The sequence below is a fragment of the Melanerpes formicivorus genome, unplaced genomic scaffold (genome assembly GCF_026170545.1).
Source record: "Melanerpes formicivorus ecotype bairdi unplaced genomic scaffold, bMelFor1.0.p_v2 SCAF_52, whole genome shotgun sequence".
Classification (NCBI taxonomy): domain Eukaryota; kingdom Metazoa; phylum Chordata; class Aves; order Piciformes; family Picidae; genus Melanerpes; species Melanerpes formicivorus.
The window spans coordinates 4,415,504-4,435,294 of NW_027142404.1; the positions used below are offsets into that span (position 1 = coordinate 4,415,504).

The 19,791-nt window shown below is 49.3% G+C and overlaps 1 protein-coding gene across 5 annotated transcripts in view; it reads left to right on the forward strand.

Moving 5' to 3' along the window:
* The first annotated feature begins 465 nt into the window (after nucleotides 1-465).
* Nucleotides 466-19,791, forward strand: part of TRAF6 (TNF receptor associated factor 6) — a 31,620-nt gene continuing 12,294 nt past the window's right edge. Inside the window, exons 1-6 of one of the 5 annotated variants that reach the window (XM_068160769.1) lie at nucleotides 491-517; nucleotides 1,045-1,118; nucleotides 1,432-1,522; nucleotides 7,680-7,931; nucleotides 10,088-10,411; nucleotides 16,247-16,397. In XM_068160769.1, the coding sequence (XP_068016870.1) occupies nucleotides 10,119-10,411; nucleotides 16,247-16,397 (444 nt within the window). In that variant the 5' untranslated portion in view covers nucleotides 491-517; nucleotides 1,045-1,118; nucleotides 1,432-1,522; nucleotides 7,680-7,931; nucleotides 10,088-10,118. The other 4 variants (XM_068160770.1, XM_068160772.1, XM_068160773.1 and 1 more) reach the window with 4 other exon arrangements.

Consider the following 19,791-nt stretch of genomic DNA (forward strand, 5'->3'; position numbering starts at 1 on the left):
CTCTCTGGTAACAAGAGATAGGATGAGACGAAATGGCCTCAAGTTGCATTAGGGAAGATTTAGGTTGAATGTAAGAACTTTTTCACTGAAAGGGTTCTCAAAGCCTGGCACAGGCTGCCCAAGGAGGTGGCTGAATGCCCATCCCGGGAGGTGTTTCAAAGAGGCAGAGATCATGGAACTGTTTCCATTGGGAAAGCCTTCTAAGATCATCCAGTCCAACCATCGACCCAACACCAACCATGGCCGTCAAAGCATGCCCCAGTGTGCCATGTCCACACGTGTCTTGCACCCCTCCAGGGATGGGGACTGCACCACCTCCCTGGGCAGCCTGTGCTAATCCCGGACAGCTCTTGCAGGAAATCGCTGGACTGCGCTGTCTCTCTGCCGCAGTTCCCCTCCGCAGCGGCAGGGGCCGCTGCAGCGAGCACAGCTCCGCCGAGTGCCCCTGCGGCCACCCCGCTGCCTGCTGAAGGCGGAAGTGGCGCCGGCGGGGAGCGGCCGGCAGCGCTGTGCGGCGGTGAGTAAGTACGGGCGATGGGGACGGACGGGCGGCCGGCCGGCTAGCTAGGGCGCTGGCGGCGCTTGCCCGCCGCGCGCTCGGCTGGCGGGACTCCGGCAAGCGAGGGCTCGGCCGGGGCTCCGCAGGCGTGTGGCGGCGCTGGCCGTAGAACTTCTGCCCAGCCGGGCCGGGGCTGCTGGCTCGGGAGCAGAGCCCGGCGCGGAGTCCGCTGGTCTCTTTCCCCCGTGAGCAGGGCTTGGCCGCGGCTGGTGTCGGTGCGGGGACTTGCCCGGTGGCGAGGCCAGCCTTAGCGGAGGGCGTTACGGGGGGCTGAGGCACGCTAGCCTGCGCCGTTCCGAAACCGAAACCGTGTCGCGGTCTGCTCGGCAGCTGTAAGCCCAGCCCTGCCCGGCAGCGGCAACTCGGCTTCAGCTGAGAGGGATGGGAACCTGCCTGGCATGGCTTTCTCTTGCCTCTTAAACTCCGCGGGATGTGCCGTAGGACAGCTGCGGCAGCGTTAACAGCGGCTCCTTGCCGACTTGTAGCCTGAATCCTTGGTTCCTGGACAGCCTTGACCAGCAGCACCTTAGAACTGGGCTCTGCTCTCCCAGCTGTGAAGGTAAGATATTTAGTAGATTCTTCGGGAGCATTTTAAAGGTCAGTAAGGATCATTGCTGTTTCTGAAACAAATAGCTCTGTTTTCTGGGAGAGACTGGCAGTAATAACAGGGTGAATTTATTAACACGAGTAGTAAGTTCAGACTTCATCAGGACTTTCTGTCAATTTCGTCTAGTTTAGATAATTTGCACTGAGCCCTTTCAACACTAAAAGGGAAATCTGGGGTGTAGGTGGGAGGAAAATGTTGTAATTGTATCCTTTCTACCCAGCAGTTAAGGCTTGCTGAAAGTACTTCTCTGTTTTGTGTGCTGCAGGGCTACGTGGGAGCCGTCTGGATTTTGTTGTGGCTTGGATACCATCAGCAGAATGATTAGGAAAGCGCTGATTTGAAGCTTCCCGAGAGAGGTGGGAAAAGGAATGGGGGGGGAAGGCAACGTGGCACTAAGGGCTTGTTTAACATCTCCAGTGCATTTCACACTGTTCACCAACTGTGTTAACACTTGCAAGCAAACTGCTTTGGCTTTTCATAGTGTGGAAGCATCAAGTCTGATACTAGTCCCACAGCTATTAGAGGGAAAAGAAAGGTCACAGAAGTATACAGTTAAAAGCACTTGGTTTGTATTCATTTGCTGGGCTGCATCTGGAAGAGTGTGGGCAGCAGGGCAAGAGAAGGGATTCTGCCCCTTGATTCTGCTCTGCTGAGACTCCACCTCCAATCCTGCCTCCAGCTCTGGTGTCCCCAGCAGGAGAAGGACACAGAGCTGTTGGAGCAAGACCAGAAGAGGCCACAAAGATGATCCAAGGGCTGGAGCATCTCTGCTATGAGGACAGGCTGAAGGAGCTGGGGGTGTGCAGCCTGGAGAAAAGAAGACTCCAAGGGGACCTCAGAGCTGCCTTCCAGTACCTGAAGGGATCCTGCAGGAAGGCTGCAGAAGGACTTTTCATCAGGGTGTCTGGAGATAGGCCAAGGGGGAATGGTTTGAAGCTGAGGCAGAGCCGGGTTAGACTGGAGCTGAGGAAGAAATTCTTTAGTGTGGGAGTGGTGAGACTCTGGCACAGGCTGCCCAGAGAGGCTGTGGCTGCCTCCTGCCTGGGGGTGTTCATGGCCAGGTTGGATGAGGCCTTGAGCTGCTGAATGTAGCTGAGAGGTGTCCCTGTCCATGGTGGGGAGGTTGGAGTCTGTAAGCTCTGAGATCCCTTCCAACCTGAACCATAATCAATATTGCTTTCTGTTTAAAAATGTGCTGCTAGATCTACTATTAGATGTTAAAAGATAAACGTGAACAGTGGGTACTTATGTCTGATGCTTTGCCACTTGTTGGACCTCCATGAGTTAATATAGCCAGAAGAATAACTTTGGTATCTCAGTAGCACAAACTAGCTCAACAAATATGAAAAAAATATTAGATTCAGGCAGTGAAAACTAATGATAGAAAGTTTTGAGTGTAAAGCATGTCAGAGGAGAAATAAATGCAAGGTAGGGTGAAAAGGAGAAATATCCTTGCAGTTTGTACCATTTCAGTGCTTTCCCTTGAAAAAAAACAGATGTGGGTTGCATTGTGTGCGTGCTGACAGAGTGTGAGAGAAAGGAGTCCCATCCTGGACAGAAAGAGAAGTGATGGCAGTGTTGTGAAGCCTGTGCTGATGGATTCCACAGAAGGGTAGGGATCCTCCTACTTGGTGAGTAATCTATTTTGTAAGCTCAGGCCTGGCCATGAAAAACCTTTCCGAATTTTTTTGCAGCCCTGATTTAGTTCTCATTCACCACTGAGGATGTGCACAGGAGCAGTTAGCACACAGTGACTGACATGAGACGGGGATCTGCTGAGAGTCTGATGGAGGCTACAGGGATGATTAAGGGACTTGAGCATCTCTCTGTGAAGAAAGACTAAGAGTTCTGGGGCTGTTTATTCTGGAGAAGGCTGAGAGGGGATCTGATCTATGTCTATCCATGTCTGAGGGATGGGTGTCAGGATGAAGGTGCCAGGCTCTTTTCGGTGGTTTGCCCAGCGGTAGGACAAGGAACAACAGGTACAAGCTGGAACACAGGAGGCTCCACCTCAGCATGAGGTGAGGGTGCTGGAGCCCTGGAGCAGGCTGCCCAGAGAGGTGGTGCAGTCTCCTCTGGAGACTTTCAAGCCTTGGGATGTGTTCCTATGTGACCTGCCCTAGGTGATCTTTCTCTAGTAGGGGGATTGAAATTGATCTCTAGAGGTGTCTTCCAACCCCTACCATTCTGTGAGTCTGATTTATTTAAAATGTGTGTTTAAGTGACAGTTTCTTTTCCTAGGGTTTCAAATCATTTTACTAATGATAGCTACAAGCTTAATACTTGTTGAGGTAGCTGGTAATTAAATCTAGCCTGGCGACCATGCCTTGTGGAAGTGACGTTTGCTCATCACCATATTTCTGACTGCATCTTTCTGAAGTGCTTCCTGTCCTGATGTCCTCTGGCCCCCATATTGCAGCATCTTAAATTCTCTGCTAATCTTCTGAGAGTTATAGAAAGGCACAAGGCCTACCTCAAAGCGGTGTTAGTGTGAAGAGGGATGGAGAGCAGAGGCCAAAGAGAGCAGAGTCTCTGTCAAAGTAAAGACTCGACCAGTGGCCTTCTCACTAACACCACTTCCCTTCTCTTTGTTAATCTGAACAATTCTCAGTGAAATGTCTCTAGAGGGTGGAAATAGCTCACGTTTGAGGGTGTTTCTTTATTGGTTTGGGGTTTTGCTTATAGAAAAACCCATGGAATGGGTCATCTTTGGAGGTCCCTAACATTCTGTGATTCATAGGTTGCCTCATGAAGGGCAATGAGGCTGGTGAAGGTCTAGAGAAAAAGTGAATAGTGGCAGAGGGAGTTGGGGAGACCTTGCTGCCTACAACTATGCGAAAGGAGGTTGGAGTGACCTGGGTGTTGGTCTCTTCTCCCAGGTAACAAGCAACAGGATTAGAGGAAACAGCCTCCAGTTGCACCAGGGTTGGTTTAGCTTGGATATTAAAACCTCTTCGCTGAAGTGTGGTTAAGCCCTGGAACAGGCTGCCCAGGGAAGTGGTGGAATGGCAGTCTCTGGAATTAGATTAGAATAGAATTAACCAGGTTGGAAAAGCCCTTTGAGATCATTGAGTCCAACCTATCACCCAGCACCATCTAATCAACTCAACCATGGCACCAAGTGCCTCATCCAGGCTCTTAAACACCTCCAGTGATGGTGACTCCACCACCTCCTTGGGCAGCACTTCCCAATGGCCAATCTCTCTTTCTGGGAAGAACTTTCTCCTCACCTCCAGCCTAAACCTCCCCTGGCACAGCTTGAGACTGTGTCTTCTTGTTCTGGTGCTGGGTGCCTGGGAGAAGAGACCAACTCCCACCTGGTTACATCCTCCCTTCAGGTAGTTGTAGAGAGCAAGAAGGTCTCCTGAGTTGTTCAGAAGTATGTAGACATAGCACTTGGGGAGATGCTTTAATGGTGGACTTGGCGGTGTTGGGTTAACATTTGTATTTGATAATTTTGTAGGTATTTTCCACCTTCTGTGATTCTGTTCTATGAACATTTTTTGTGTTTTAATAGCATAATGCCCTTCCCCTGCTCATTAAAAATGGAATTTGATTGGATGTACTTAACTAGGATAATACATGACTGCCACTAGGCATATGCTACAACCTAGTCTCCTAGGTAGCACATCAGCATAAGAATACACATGTGGTTAAAGCCTGACAGCATTTTCCTCCAGCAGAGAGGAATTACAGAATCACAACGGTTTGGGTTGGAAGGGGTCTCCAAAGATCATCCATTCCCCCCCCCGCTGCAGTCAGCAGGGACAGCTCAACTGGATCAGGTTGCCCAGAGCCCTGTTGAGCCTCATCTGGAATATCTCCACAAGGATGGGGCCTCAACTTCCTCCCTGGGAAACCTGTTGCAATGTCCCAGCACTCTCATGGTGCAGAATGTGTTGCTCACATACAACCTAAATCTTCTCTGCTCTCATTTCAAACCATTGTCCCTGGTCCTGTCCCTGCAGGCCTTTGCAAACACTCCCTCTGCAGCCTTCTTTTAGCCCCTTCAGGTACTGGCAGGCTGCTATTAGGTCTCCCTGGAGTCTTCTCCAGGTTGAACACCCTCAGATCCCTCAGCCGGTCCTCCTAGCAGAGCTGTTCCAGCCCCTGATTATCTTTGTGGCCTCCTCTGGACCTGCTCCATCAGGTCCATCGGCTGGAAAGCTTCAGAAATCCCCAGCAACAGGAATTCTTCACAGTGTCTGATAAGCTTCTGATATTGTTGTTGGTTTATACTTACCTCACACACACAAAACTATCTGAAGTCTTTTAGGCTTCACAATTATAAGTGCTTATGCAGAAGGCTTGGAAGTCTTTAAGAGAGGAAAAAAGTTCTTACAAGAAAATACTTGCAGTGTGCTTGCTGGCTTGGACAAGAAACCAGAATTGGGGTTTCGCTGTGCCAAGCTGTGCCCAAATCTATTGCTTTGGCTTGTCTAGCCACTTGATAGCTTTGACATGAAAGTGTTTAAGAGGTGTTAATTTAAAGGAAGTTGCATCATTTTATATTTTCTGCTGGGATGAGGCAGCTCTGATGGCAGTTCCAAGCCTCCTGGCAGAAACACCATGCTTATCAGTTGTCAGACCATTGATTAATAGGCCTGGGAGTAAGCATTGCAAGTATTGCTTCATAAACAGATTACCCAAAAGTCACTCTACTGGTCTGTCAATCTCATGACCCAGAAATTTGTATATACAAAACTGTTCTCAGCAAGGCAGGATGGGAAGAGTTTGGCCACCTTTTCTCTCCATACAGAGCTGAAGGCATTTTCCCTGCTAGCTGTATGCTGGCCAGGCGTCAAGCATCCTAGGGTGTATCAGAAGGGCTGTAGCGAGCAGGTCGAGAGAGACTCTTCTCCCCCTCTGCTCTGCTCTGGTGAGGCCACATCTGGAATATTGTGTCCAGTTCTGGGCCCTCAGTTCAAGATGGAACTTGGGAAACTGCTTGAGAGAGTCCAGTGCAGAGCCACAGAGCTGCTACAGGCAGTGCAACATCTCCCTGTAAGGACAGGCTGAGGGAGCTGGGGCTTGGAGCAGGGGAGCGTGACAGGTGCCCTCATTCCTGCAGGGCCGTGTTGGGAGGACAGAGCCTGGCTCTGCTGAGGGATGTCCAAGGACAGGAAAAGGGGCACTAGGGGCAAGATGGAGCAGAGGAGGTGCCATGGGAACAGAAGGGGAAACTTTTTCCCTCTGTGGGTGTACTTGGCCTTTCTAAGCTTCATAAATTAGCCTTGTCCCATGGGTCTAACCTGCCCAAATCCTGATGTAAAGCTTCCCTACCCTCCAGCAGATAGAAACAGCCACCCAGCTTGGTGTCATCTGCAAACTTACTGAAGGTGCTTTGTTCAAGAAGTGCTTTGTTCTGTGTTCCTGCTCATGGAGGTGCCACAAGAATCAGAAAAAATACAGAATCACAGCAAACATCTGTTTGGAAAAGACCTCCAAGCTCATCCAGTCCAACCCTCCACTCACCACTGCAGGCTCAACACCAAACCATGTCCCTAAGCTCCAGCTCCACAGCTGCTGGAACACCCCCAGGGATGGTGACTCCAGCACTGTCCTGGGCAGAACATTCCTATGGCTGAGAGCCTGCTCTGGGAGGAAATATTTCCTAGCATCCAGCCTGAAACGCCTGCTGTATTAATTACATCTTTTACAGTAATCGCTTCCAGCTGTAGTGGATCAATCTTGCCTTGGTCAAAGGTCTGAGTAACAGCAGTGTACACTTTGATTTGGCAAATTGTGCCTTTCCCCAAATCTCTAGATGCCTGAGGAGGAAGGAAGGTTTTCCTCACAGATGAGATTAAATGCATAAGAGAAGTAGGAGGAATCCTGTCTTATACAAAGCAGATCCAGAGAGGTGATTCTGCCACTTTGCTCTGGTGAGACCACATGGAGCACTGCATCTGGCTGTGGAACCCTCAGCACAGGAAGGACATGGACCTGATGGAGAGGGTCCAGAGGACGCCATGAAGATGATACAGGGGTTAGAGCAGCTCTGCTAGGAGGACAGGCTGAGGGAGCTGGGGGTGTTCAGCCTGGAGAAGAGAAGGCTCCAGAGAGACCTAAGAGCAGCCTGCCAGGACCTGAAGGGGCTACAAGAAGGCTGCAGAGAGACTGTTTGTGGAGGCCTGCAGGGACAGGAGCAGGGACAATGGTTTGAAATGAGAGCAGAGCAGATTGAGATTGAATGTGAGGAACAAGTTCTGTGCCATGAGGGTGCTGGAACAGGGAGGCGGATGAGGCCCCATCCCTGGAGATATTTGAGGTGAGGCTGGACAAGGCTGTGAGCAACCTGATCTAGTTGGGCATGTCCCTGCTGACTGCATGGAGGTTGGACTGGATGAGCTTTGGAGGTCCCTTTCAGCCCAAACTATTCTGTAAATCTACAGAAGTTAAAAACCTGTCTCTTTATCACCTGAAGTTGCCTCTCTGTGCCTCATTTCCCTGTGTAGAAAGAGCAGTCAGTGATGCTTGCACTTCTCTCTGTGTTGTTTTTTTTTCCCTTAGGAGCCCACTCCTCCTATGCAGACAAAAAGCTCCATGTGGGAGTGAAGAGTGTCACTGAACAAGGGGATTTTTGTGTGAGACCAGAATTTCTCCTGGTTGCAGTGACTCGCACGTTAAAATGACTCTGGGGTAGGATTTCTCTTTCTGGAAGCTGAATGCACAAACCTGCTGTCTGTAGAGCATTCAGAGGATCCAGAGAACACCTCTGGCACTGCTTTTAGAGCTACAGAGTCTTCAGCTGTTGAGATCAGGGTGAGTGAGGCTGATCCTGTTTCCTTCCTTGTAAGAAGAAATATTTTGCAATAGTATTCCTAGGAATAGTCCAGGGAAGAGTCAGACACTGCTTTGCAATTGACCTGACAGCTGAGTTTGGGTAAAGCTATAGTATTTTCCTCCTTGTGGCTTCCTGATTTCCTTTGTGACATTTCTAAAGGAGTTTATGTTCACAGGATCACAGAATGTTAGGGGTTGGAAGAGACCTCTGGAGATCTTTGGGTCCACAGGTGCCTCTTCCCTTTCTCAGTCTCACTAAAATAAACCATTGTGGCTTAGAGTAATGAGAGTCTTTCAGTCCTGGGCTGGCCTATGGATTTCAGTCTCCTGCACGCCAACAGGATGAAAGGACATGGCCTCACATTGCTCCAAGGGAGGGTTTAAGTTGGATATTAGAAGAAACTTCTTCACTGAAAGGGTTCTCAAAGACTGGAACAGGTTCCTCAGGGAGGTGGTTGAATCCCCATCCCTGGAGATGTTTGGAAGATGCAGAGATGTGGTGTTTAAGGACATGGTTTAACACCTGACTTGGTAGAGTAAGGTGAAGGCAGGCTGGTCTAGTGGAAAGTATCCTTGCCCATGGCAGGGGGGTTTGAATTAGATGATCTTCAAGGTCTCTTCCAACTTAAACCATTCTATGAATCTAATTGTCAAGTTGTGCTTTGAGACTCTCTACCTTAATGGTATTTTGGAAGTGTCTGGAATGCTGCTCTTCAGAGACTTCTCATACTGCTGCCCACCTCAAGAAAGGGGCACACCACGTGTTTTCACAGCAGAGTAGAGATGCTTTGATTCTGGCAGTAACTGACCTAAATATGGTAACTTACTTTGGTTTTGTTGGTAGGTCTGCTTCTTAGGGGGTTGGGGTTTTTTGGTCTGGTTAAGTGGAAAAAATAGCCCATAAACAGCATGGGCAGTATTGCTAAGTGTTCACCATGGAGGTGGCCTAAAGACACCTTTTCTGTACTCTTGCCTGTGCCCAGAATGTATTTCCAGTAAGTGTAGTTGAGGCTTTATGTGAGGAGTATTTCTCTTTAGGTATCATATAATAAGTACCCAGCATCTTGGCCTGGATTAGGAGCAGTGTGATCAGCAGGAGCAGGGAAGTGGTTGTCCTCCTGGACTCAGCACTGGTGAGGCCACACCTAGGGTCCAGTTTTGGGGTCCTCACCACAAGAAAGATACTGAGGTGCTGAAGTAGGTCCAGAGAAGATCCAAGAAGGTGTTGAAGGGTTTGGAGAACAGCACTGGTGAGGAGCGGCCGAGGGCCCTGGGGTTGTTCAGTCTGGACAAGGAATACAACTGTAAAAACAGAAGACAAAAGTCACATTTCCCTCAAGACCAGTGAATGGCAAAGTAAAGCCTGCTTTTAAAATACTGCTCCCAAAGCAGCTTGAGCTCATAGATGTGAAAGAAAGGAAAAACTGAGAGCAGCCACAACCATGCTGGTATCCCCAGTCAGACTACCAATGTTTCTATATTGAATGAGCTTTCTATATTGAAGGAGCTTTCAAGAAAGGTCTAAACACCAAAGCTGAAGTCTCAAAGTCCAATGAATTTCCCTCTTCCTCAGCTCTTTCTCAGGTTAAAACCGTTCCCCCTTGTCTTTAGACACTCTCATGGTAAGTCATTCTGCAGCCTTCCTGGAGGATCTCTTTAGCTCTTAGAAGGCAGTTCTGAGGTTCCCCCTGGAGTCTTCTCTTCTCCAGGCTGAACAACCCCAGCTCCTTCAGCCTGTCCTTACAGCAGAGGTGCTCCAGCCTTTGGATGATCCTTGTGGCCTCCTCTGGACTTGTTCCAACAGCTCTGTGTCCTTCTTGTCCTGGGGACATAGGATGAGGGGCAATGGCTTTGAGCTGGAAGAGGAGAGATTTAGACTAGAGTTTAAGAAGAAATTCTTGACAGTGAAGGTGTGTGTGACACTCTGGAACAGGTTGCCCAGGGGGGTTGTGGATGTCCCCTCTCTGGAGGTGTTGAAGGCCAGGCTGGATGAGGCCTTGAGCAGCCTGGGCTGGTGGGAGGTGTCCCTGGATGATCTTTAAGGTCCTTTCCAACCCAAACCATTCCATGGTTCCAGATGAATATTTGACATTAACATGTTTTTTTTTCCTTTCTTTGTTTTTGTCCCCTTGCAGAGAACTTCCATGCAGCACTCTCTGAGCTGCTATGAGTTTGCTGTACAGTGACAGCTGCTGTGGGGGCCGAGAAGCGGAAAGCGGCTGCCGGGCAGCCATGGCCAGCGCCTGCAGTGCTGCAGCCAAGGATGACAGCGTTGGCAGCAGTTGCACTGCCAACCCCCCGAGCTCATTGACAGAGGAAACACAAGGCTATGATGTGGAGTTTGATCCCCCCTTGGAGAGCAAATACGAATGTCCCATCTGCTTGATGGCTCTGCGAGAGGCAGTGCAGACACCCTGCGGGCACCGCTTCTGCAAGGGCTGCATTGTGAAGTCCATAAGGTAAAGAGTGTGGGAAAGGGGCTCTGGAAGAGGAATTCCCTTAGCAAAGGAGAGCAGCTTTAGGGCAAGATAAAGTGAGTTCTTGGGGTGCTGGTTGAACTGCAGGGCATTTATGGTTGCTTAAAAATGCTTCCTAATAAACACCCTAAGATCACAGAGTCATGGTTTGGGTTGCAAGGGACCCCCAAAGGTCATCCAGTTCAACCCCCTAGCAGGCAGCAGGAACATCATCTGTTAGATCAGGCTGCTCAGAGCTTTGTTGACCCTGACTTTGAATATCTCCAGGGATGGGGCTTCAAATCCCTCCCTGGGCAACAGTTCCACTGTTCCAGCACCCTTGTGGTGCAGAACTTGTTCCTAACATCCAATATAAATCTGCTCTGCTCTCATTTCAAACCTGGCATTGAACACCTCCAGGGAGGGAGCATCTCCAACATCCCTGGGCAACCTGTGCCAGTGTCTCACCACCCTCACTCTAAAGAATTTCTTCTTAATCTTCAGTCTAAATCTGCCCTCCTCAAGCTTCAATCCATTCCCTTTCATCCTGTCACTCCCAGCCCTTGTCAAAAGTCCCTCCCCAGCTCCCCTGTAGCCTCCTTAAGGTACTGGAAGGCTGCTCTGAGGTCTCCTTGGAGCCTTCTCTTTTCCAGGCTGAACAGCCTCAACTCTTCCAGCCTGTCCCCACAGGGGAGGTTCTTCAGCCCTCTGATCATCTTAGTTGCCTCCTCTGGACCCACTACAGCAGCTCTGATGCTGGGGGCTCCAGAATAGAATAGAATTAACAGGGTTGGAGGAGACCTTTGAGATTGAGTCCAACCTATCATCCAACACCATCTAATCAACTAAACCATGTCAACAAGCCTGGAGGCAGGGCTGCAGGTAGGGCTTCAGCAGAGCAGAGTGGCAGAGTCACCTCCCTGATCCTGCTTCGCTCCTTGCTCTGGATGTAGCCCAGGCTACAAGTGAGTGTCAGTGAGTGTTGGGGTATACTAGTAAGAAGTTACATCTTAAACTGCAGAGTTTTTTTCCTTCTGAGCATGTGGTAAATTTCTTGCCTAGCTAGCTCAAACATCGAAGTACTTTGCTGGGAATGCAAATACTTCATTCTGTGTGACTTGCAGAGAAGCCTGGTTTATGTCCAGCCTTGCTTTGCACACCTTTGTGGAAAGATCATCAACCTGTCTTCAGTGCTACCATATAACATTGGGTTTTTTCCAGGTGTTTAGCATGGAAAGTGTACAGTCCTTTCCTGCTTGGTTTTCCATGCCCTTTATCCATAGTTCTACTCCATTGCTTTTTCCACATGGCCCATCATTTGTAGCTCACTAAGTCAACAGTACACCAACAACCACATTTTCCGAGTGCAGTGTTCTGCAGGGTTTGTGGGCTTCTCTGAAGCTTAGACTTGGGAGAGTTAAATACTGTTTGGACTTGATGGTCTTAAAGGCCTTCTCCAGCCAGAAGGATTCTGTGATTCTGTCACTATTTTATGTGATGCTTCTATACCCAATCTGATTGCAGTTTTGTTTGTACAACTGGAAGTTGTATAAAGGCCCCGTCCCTAGAGGTGTTCCAGGCCAGGCTGGATGAGGCCTTGAACAGCCTGGGCTGGTGGAAGGTGCCCCTGCCCATGGCAGGGGTTTGGAACTGGGTGATCTTTAAATCCCTTCCAAGCCAAACCATTCTATGAATCCATGAATCCCTTTTAGCTCTAAAAGGGCAATAATGCCTTGAGAAGACAAGCTTCGTTTTGTGTTCCCTGCTTCTGATAGCAAAAGAGGAGGCTATTTCTGGATTTAGGAAGAAATTCATGGTCTGTATCTGGAACATTCCTCTTAATATCACTTTCATCAATTTTTCTGAGAAAAAGGATGAAAATTTGTTATCTAGGAAATGCAGAATGCCACCAGACCTCACCCATGAAAACTGACTTGCCTGTGGATTCTGCAGAGGAAGTTGAGAGGGCTTCAGTTCTCTACTAACCATATCGCAAGATCACCCTCCTCCCTTAATCCCTTGCTGCCTTCATCATGTTCCTCCTCCTGCAAAAAAAAGTACATCAGGCCTTACCCAGCTGCATCATTCAGTGCAGTGTGTGTCAGCTGGCTGCATGGAAGGAGGCAGTAAAACCCCAAACCTGATCCTGGCAGGTTTGACTCTGATCTTGTTCCCTAGGTACAAGCATTTGGCTACATGTCTGGCCTCAGGCCTGTTCCAACCTAAATTCTTTCAAGAGAATCTGCTCAAGGCCTCATCCAACCTGGCCTTGAACACCCCCAGGAAGGGGGCAGCCACAGCCTCTCAGGGCAGCCTGTTCCAGACTCTCACCACCCTCACACTAAAGAATTTCTTCCTCAGCTCCAGTCTAACCCTGCTCTGCCTCAGCTTCAAACCGTTCCCTCTTGGCCTCACTCTAGATGCTCTCATGAAAAGTCCCTCTGCAGCCTTCCTGGAGGATCCCTTCAGGTACTGAAAGGCAGCTCTGAGGTCCCTCTGGAGTCTTCTCTTCTTCAGGCTGAACATCTCCAACTCCCTCAACCTATCCTCACAGCAGAGCTTCTCCAGCCCTTGGATCATCTTTGTGGTCTCTTCTGGCCTCACTCCAGCATCTCTGTGTCCTTCTCCTGCTGGGGACACCTGAGCTGGAGGCAGGATTGGAGGTGAGGCCTCAGCAGAGTGGAGTCAAGGGGCAGAATCTCCTCTCTTGCCCTGCTGCCCACATCCTGGCTGCAGCCCAGCACACAGCTGCCTGCTGGGCTGCAGGAGGGCACTGCTGGCTCCTGGGGAGCTTCTCAGCAACCAAGACCCCCAAGGCTCTTTCTTCAGAGCTGCTCTCAACCCACTCTGCACCCAGCCTGGGTGTGTGCCTGGGACTGGCCTGACCTAGCTGCAGGACCTTGCACTGTGAGTTGTTGAACCTCGCTGGTTGGTGCTGGCTCACTTCTGAAGCCTGTCAAGATCCCTCTGGATGGCATCCAGGGGATACTGTACATAATAAGAGCATAATGTCCATAATCACACATGTGCTTGTAACCACTGAATTGCAGCAAAGGCCACTAAATTTGGGAACTCCTTACTTGCTGTTGCTAGCAGTTGCAAGGTTTTATTTTCTTCTTTAACTAGGGTGTTTCTGAAAGCAAACAAAGAAGTCTTTAAGCCATCTCCTGGGATTATGACATTCTAAATACTCAGGGTAAATGAATCAATACTTTAAGTACACTGAGCTTTAGAGGTGTCTGCTCACCAATCATTTCCGAGGCAACAGAATTTCTAGGTAGAAAACTGAGGGAAAAATGGTTAAACTTAAAGTTGAGTGTCTCATTGCCAGTCTTGCAGCACTGGGTAAAAGGTTGGACTAGATGATCTTGAAGATCTCTTCCAGCTAAAGGTGGTATGTGATTCTGCAATTTTTAGATCACAGAATCACAGAGTGATTTGGGGTGGAAGGGACCTTAAAGGTCATCTAGTTCCAACTCTGCTGCCATTGGCAGGGACACTTTCCATCAGACAGGTTGCTCAAGGCCCTGTCCAATCTGGTCTTGAGCACCTCCAAGGAGGGATCCTTTTTTTCAAATCTTTCTGCTGCTGAGCTGCTACAGAGCTTGGTGAGAATTCACCACAGGACCGAGTGAGAAACTGCAGTGAATTCGTGCTCAGAACACAACATCTCATAGCAGGTAGAGAAACCTCCCTCTCAAACCCTAGGCATGGCAAAGGGTTTCTCTTCCTTTCTAAACTTCTGTTGTGTTTGCTGTGCTCAGGTTTAGGTGTCTAGGCAGTTTGAGTGACCACAAGCCATTGCCTCTTTTTTTCCACACCTGTTTCTTGGTTTACTTCATTGCTATCAGTGGTGTTGACTGTTTGAATGCTAAACACATATGGACAGCTTGAAGACTACAGGTCATCACAATGATATTTTGGATGTTTAATTGCTGGCCTGGATGAGCAACAGTGTGACCAGCAGGACCCAGGGCAGTGATTGTTCCCTTGGACTCAGCACTGATGAAGCCACCTCTTGGCAGGACTGGCCCTAAGGTGTTTGCCAACTCTTCCAGCTGCTAGGCTGACCTGCTCAGGGTTTTTATTGGAAACCCCCAAACAGCAGAACAGATTTGGTTTTCTTCCAACAAAATTATTCTGGCTGCACTTTGCATACCTAGATTTTAATGTCCACTTGAGAGGTGTCCCTGCCCATGGCAGGGAGGTTGCCATAGGGGATCTCTGGGGTCCCTTTCCACCTGAGCCATTCTGTGGTTCCGTTATTATCCTTTGAGTAAGCAGGATGAATGTAGCCAGGTTACGACTCTGGGACCTGCTCTGTAGCTTGCCTGCAGAGTGAGGGAGCCTTTCTGGGTTGTGACAAAGATCAGCATGCTGATGGGATTTTCTTTTTTTTTTCTTTTTTTTTTTTTTCCCAAAGCAGCATTTTCTTTTTGCCACTCATGGCTAGCTCTGGCAAGCCAAGACTGGGAAAGGAAGTTCCCCGTCTCTTTGCAGACTCAACTTTACCCCTGCTTCCTCTAGCGGTGTTGCTGCTAAAGATGTGGCTGAGCAATTCTTTCCTTTTCCAACAAAGAACACTAATTCCCTCCCGCTCTTCACAGCCCACTAGGTTCTGCTTCTGCTTCCCCTCATGGTTGCAAGCGGTGGCAGCAATCTGGCCTTTGATCTTTGTACCACAAATGCTCTCTGACATTTTTCCACTTCATGTATTTTTTCCATTCTGTTGCTGTTCGCATTAGCACCTCAGCTCAGCAGCTTTGATCCCTCAGGCCTGTTTAAATGTGTCACTTGCTGTGAATAGATCTGTTGACCACCTGCCTTCAGAAGTGAGCTGGATCCATGTTGTTGATGAAAATTGGGTGGAGGTGATCCCATTTTTATTCAGTTTCTAATGATTTTGATATAATGGGTTGTGCTGGAATCTGAGGTCTCCCTGGAGCTTTCTCTTCTCCAGCCTGAACAGCCTCAACTCTCTCAGCCTGTGCCCATAGGGGAGGTTCTCCAGCCCTCCTATCATCTTTGTGGCACTCTCTGGGCAGCCTGTTCCAGTGCTCCATCACCCTCACTGGAAAGAAGATTCTTCATATGAGGAGAAGGTGGAGGATTGAGGTGGAGGATTGTATTGAAATAGTATGTGAACTATTCTTTGATGTTTAAGCTATGTGAAGTACTTCCATAAGTGGGACTGTAAGTTCTTTGTTTCTTTGCATCTTCCTCAAATTCATTTCTAGAGTATCTGTCATGGTATTTGTCCAAATAAAAGCTCTTGAATGAGAACAGTGCTACCATCCCAGTCAGGGAATCAGAGAGTCACAGAACGTAAGAGGTTGGGAGGGACCTCCAGAGATCATCCAGTCCAACCCCCCTGCCAGAGCAGGAGCACCCAGGAACACATCCAGGCAGGTTTTGAATGTCTCCAGAGAAGCAGGCTCCACAACCTTTCTGGGCAGCCTGCTCCAGGCCTCCAGCACCCTCACAGGGATGAAGTTTCCCCTTCTGTTCCTGTGGCACCTCCTCTGCTCCAGCTGGCACACAGTGACCCTTGTGCTGTCCTTGGACATCCCTGAGCAGAGCCTGGCTCTGTCCTCCCCTCCACTGCCCTGCACCCCTCAGGCTCCTCTGCTCCAAGGTAATGAGCCCCAGCACCCTTAGCCATGCCACCTCTGGGGCAGTTAGTGTGTTGTCACCTTCTCTGACATATGTCACATCCTTTCTGGCAGTTGCCACACCAGTGCCTTTGTTTTCAAAGACTTTCTCAGCCCTTGCTAGTGTAAAAAAAAAATTCAAACTGAAGGGCAAGGGAAACTTGGAATCTCTTTTTCTTTTTTGCAGGGATGCAGGTCACAAATGTCCAGTAGACAACGAAATTCTGCTGGAAAATCAACTTTTCCCTGATAACTTTGCGAAGCGGGAAATCCTTTCCTTAATGGTGAAGTGTCCCAACAAGGGCTGCGGTGTGAAGATGGAGCTGAGGCATCTAGAGGTGAGAATTGCTTTTGGCAGTCAGAAACCTTCTGTTCATGGGCAAGTCAAAATCTAAAATACCTTGACAGAGATGATTCTATTTGATGCTTCTTCATGCTGATTCATTGAAGACTACAGCTCCACAGACTTGGGAGTTGGATGAATATTAAGTGGTACTTAGGTGATCCTCAAGACAACATTGTAGTACATAAAAACTCCTGTAACGCAGATTTGTCTTTAGGATCGTTCATGTCTGGCTGTATCTGTACTTGACATGTTTCCTGAGTCAATTTAATACTCCCTTGAGGGAAGATTATTTGTTGAATCATCTGTTGAATTGGGGGTGTCAGTTGGTGACAAACTCCCCAGGAGCCAGCAATGGCCACTGGTAGCCCAGCAGGCAGCTATGTGCTGAACTGCATCCAGAGCAGGGAGAGCAGCAGGATCAGGGAGGTGACTCTGCCCCTCTGCTCTCCTGAGACCCTGCTGGCAGCACTGCCTCCAGTTCTGGTGACCCCAGTGTAAGAGGGATGTGGAGCTGCTGGAGAGAGTCCAGAGGAGGCTATGAAGATGATCAGAGGGCTGTAGAACCTCCCCTACAAGGACAGGCTGAGAGAATTGAAGGACGAGATTGCTAGTCTTAGAGATGTAAGGGAAAGTAGGAAAGAGATGAACCAGAGGAGGAAAGAGATGAACCAGAATAAGCAGGCTCTTCAGGCTCCCCCAGCAGAGGCTGGTTATCCAAAAAGCAGAGGGGAATGGACGCAGGTTCCTCTCAAAAGACACAAAGTAAAACCTCCTTGCCTCCCCTCACCTTCCCCACTGCCCTTGGAAAACATGTAAGGGGCACTGGAGATTGAGGGTGAGGTGGTCCTGATGCCGGAGGACACACCATCTCCCTGAGGCTAAACAGCCTAAGGCAAAGCAGCCTAAGGTTAAGCAGCCTTCCCCTGGCATCAGGACCTGCTCCCTCAAAAAAAAAGAGGAGGGTCATTGTTATTGGTGATTCCTTTCTGAGGGGAACAGAGGGCCCCATATGTCGGCCAGACCCTACTCACAGGGAAATTTGTTGTCTCCCAGGAGCCCAAGTTAGTGATGTTACCAGAAGGCTGCCTAGCCTGGTGCAGCCCTCTGACTACTATCCCTTACTAGTTATGCAGTTAGGGAATGATGATGTTGCAACCAGAACTCCCAGGGCTATCAAAAATTACTTCAGGGCCCTGGGAGACCTGGTTGAGGGGTCAGGTGCACAAATAATGTATTCATCAATACCCTTAGTTGCAGGAGGAAATACCGTAAGAAACAGATCAGCAGCTGTAGTCAACAAGTGGCTTAGAGGCTGGTGCAGTCAAAAGAATTTTGGGTTTTTCGATCTTGGAGTACTTTCTACTGCACCAGATCAGCTGGAAACAGATGGAGTACATCTGTCCCAGAGGAAGGGAAAGGTCACAGTATATGAGAACGGCCTGTCCCCCAAAGGTAAAAAGATCCTGGGAAGGGAATTAGCAGGTCTCATCAACAGGGCTTTAAACTAGATTTGAAGGGGGAAGGGGCTGAAACCAGTCCACTCAGAAAAGAGTCTGGGGGCGACAAGCTAGAGTTGGAGGTGAAACCAGCAGCCCAGCTGCACGAAGCATGGGTAACAAACAAGAGGAGCTGGAAGCCTTGTTGCAGCAGGAAAGTTATGATGTAGTTGCCATCACAGAGATGTGGTGGGATGACTCACATGACTGGAATGCTGCAATTGACGGCTACAGGCTCTTCAGGAGAGACAGGCAAGGAAGAAGGGGTGGAGGGGTGGCCCTGTACATCAGGGAGGCACTAGATGCCATTGAGCTGGAGATTAGGGATGATCAGGTTGAGTGCTTGTGGGTGAGAATTAGAGGGAAGACCAGCAGGGCAGACATCCTGGTTGGAGTCTGTTATAGACCACCCAACCAGGATGAACATGTTGATGAAGCATTCTATAGGCAGCTTAGGGCTGTCTCAGGATCGCCTGAGCTTGTCCTTGTGGGCAACTTCAACCTGCCTGACATCTGCTGGGATCTCAACACAGCAGAGAGGAGACAGTCAAGGAGGTTCTTAGAGTGCATGGAGGACAGCTTCTTATCCCAGGTGCTGTGTGAGCCTACCAGGGGCAAGGCTCTGCTTGACCTCCTCTTCACCAACAGGGAAGGGCTGGTGGGTGATGTGGTGGTTGGAGGGTGTTTAGGGTCCAGTGACCACGAGATAATTAAATTCTCAGTATTCGGTCAACCTAAGAGGGGCAGCAAGAAAACCTCCACTCTGGACTGTCAGAGGGCAGACTTCAGGCTACTCAAGGAACTAACTCAGAAGGTTCCTTGGGAAACAGCCCTTAAAAACAAAGGGGTCCAGGAGAGCTGGGCCTGCTTCAAGGAAGAACTCTTGAAGGCTCAGAACAGTCTGTGCCAATGTGCCGGAAGATGAGCTGCCGGGGCAGACGGCCAGCCTGGATGGGCAATGAACTTCTAAAAGAAGTAAGGGAAAAAAAGAGGGTGTATCATCTTTGGAAGAAAGGGGAGGCAACCCATGAAATGTTTAAGGATGTTGCTAGGTCATGTAGGAAGAAAATTAGGGAGGCAAAAGCACATTTGCAGCTTAGACTGGCCTCTGCTGTGAAGGACAACAAAAAGTCCTTCTATAAATACATTAATAGCAAGAGGAAGGGCAAGGACAACCTCCACTCCTTGGTTAACATGGAGGGGAACGTTGTAACAAAAGATGAGGAAAAGGCAGAGGTACTCAACACCTTCTTTGCCTCAATTTTTACTATCGGGACAGAACGTCTTCCAGACAGCTGGCCTGCAGAGCTGGCAGAAGGAGCCAGGGAGCAGCATAGTTTCTCTCTGTTCCATGAGGAGGGGGTGGTTGGAGATCTCCTCAGCCACTTGGATCCCCACCAGTCCATGGGACCAGATGGGATCCATCCTAGGGTGCTGAGAGAGCTGGCAGATGAGCTGGCCAAGCCACTCTCTATTATTTTTCATCAGTCCTGGCTCACTGGAGAGGTCCCAGAAGACTGGAAGCTGCCAGTGTGGTGTCCATCCACAAGAAGGGCCGGTTGGATGAGCCAGGGAATTATAGGCCTGTAAGCCTGACCTCAGTGCCAGGCAAGATCATGGAACAGGTCATCTTGAGTGCAATCACACAGCACTTACAGGATGGCCAAGGGATCAGGCCCAGTAAGCATGGATTTAGGAAGGGCAGGTCCTGCCTGACCAACCTGTTCTTTTTCTATGATCAGGTGACTGCCTGGTGGATGTGGGGAGGCCTGTGGATGTAGTCTGCCTGGACCTCAGCAAGGCGTTTGACACTGTTCCCCACAGAAAACTGCTGGCCAAGCTGTCAGCCCAGGGCTTGGATGGGAGCACAGTGCCTTGGGTTAGGAACTG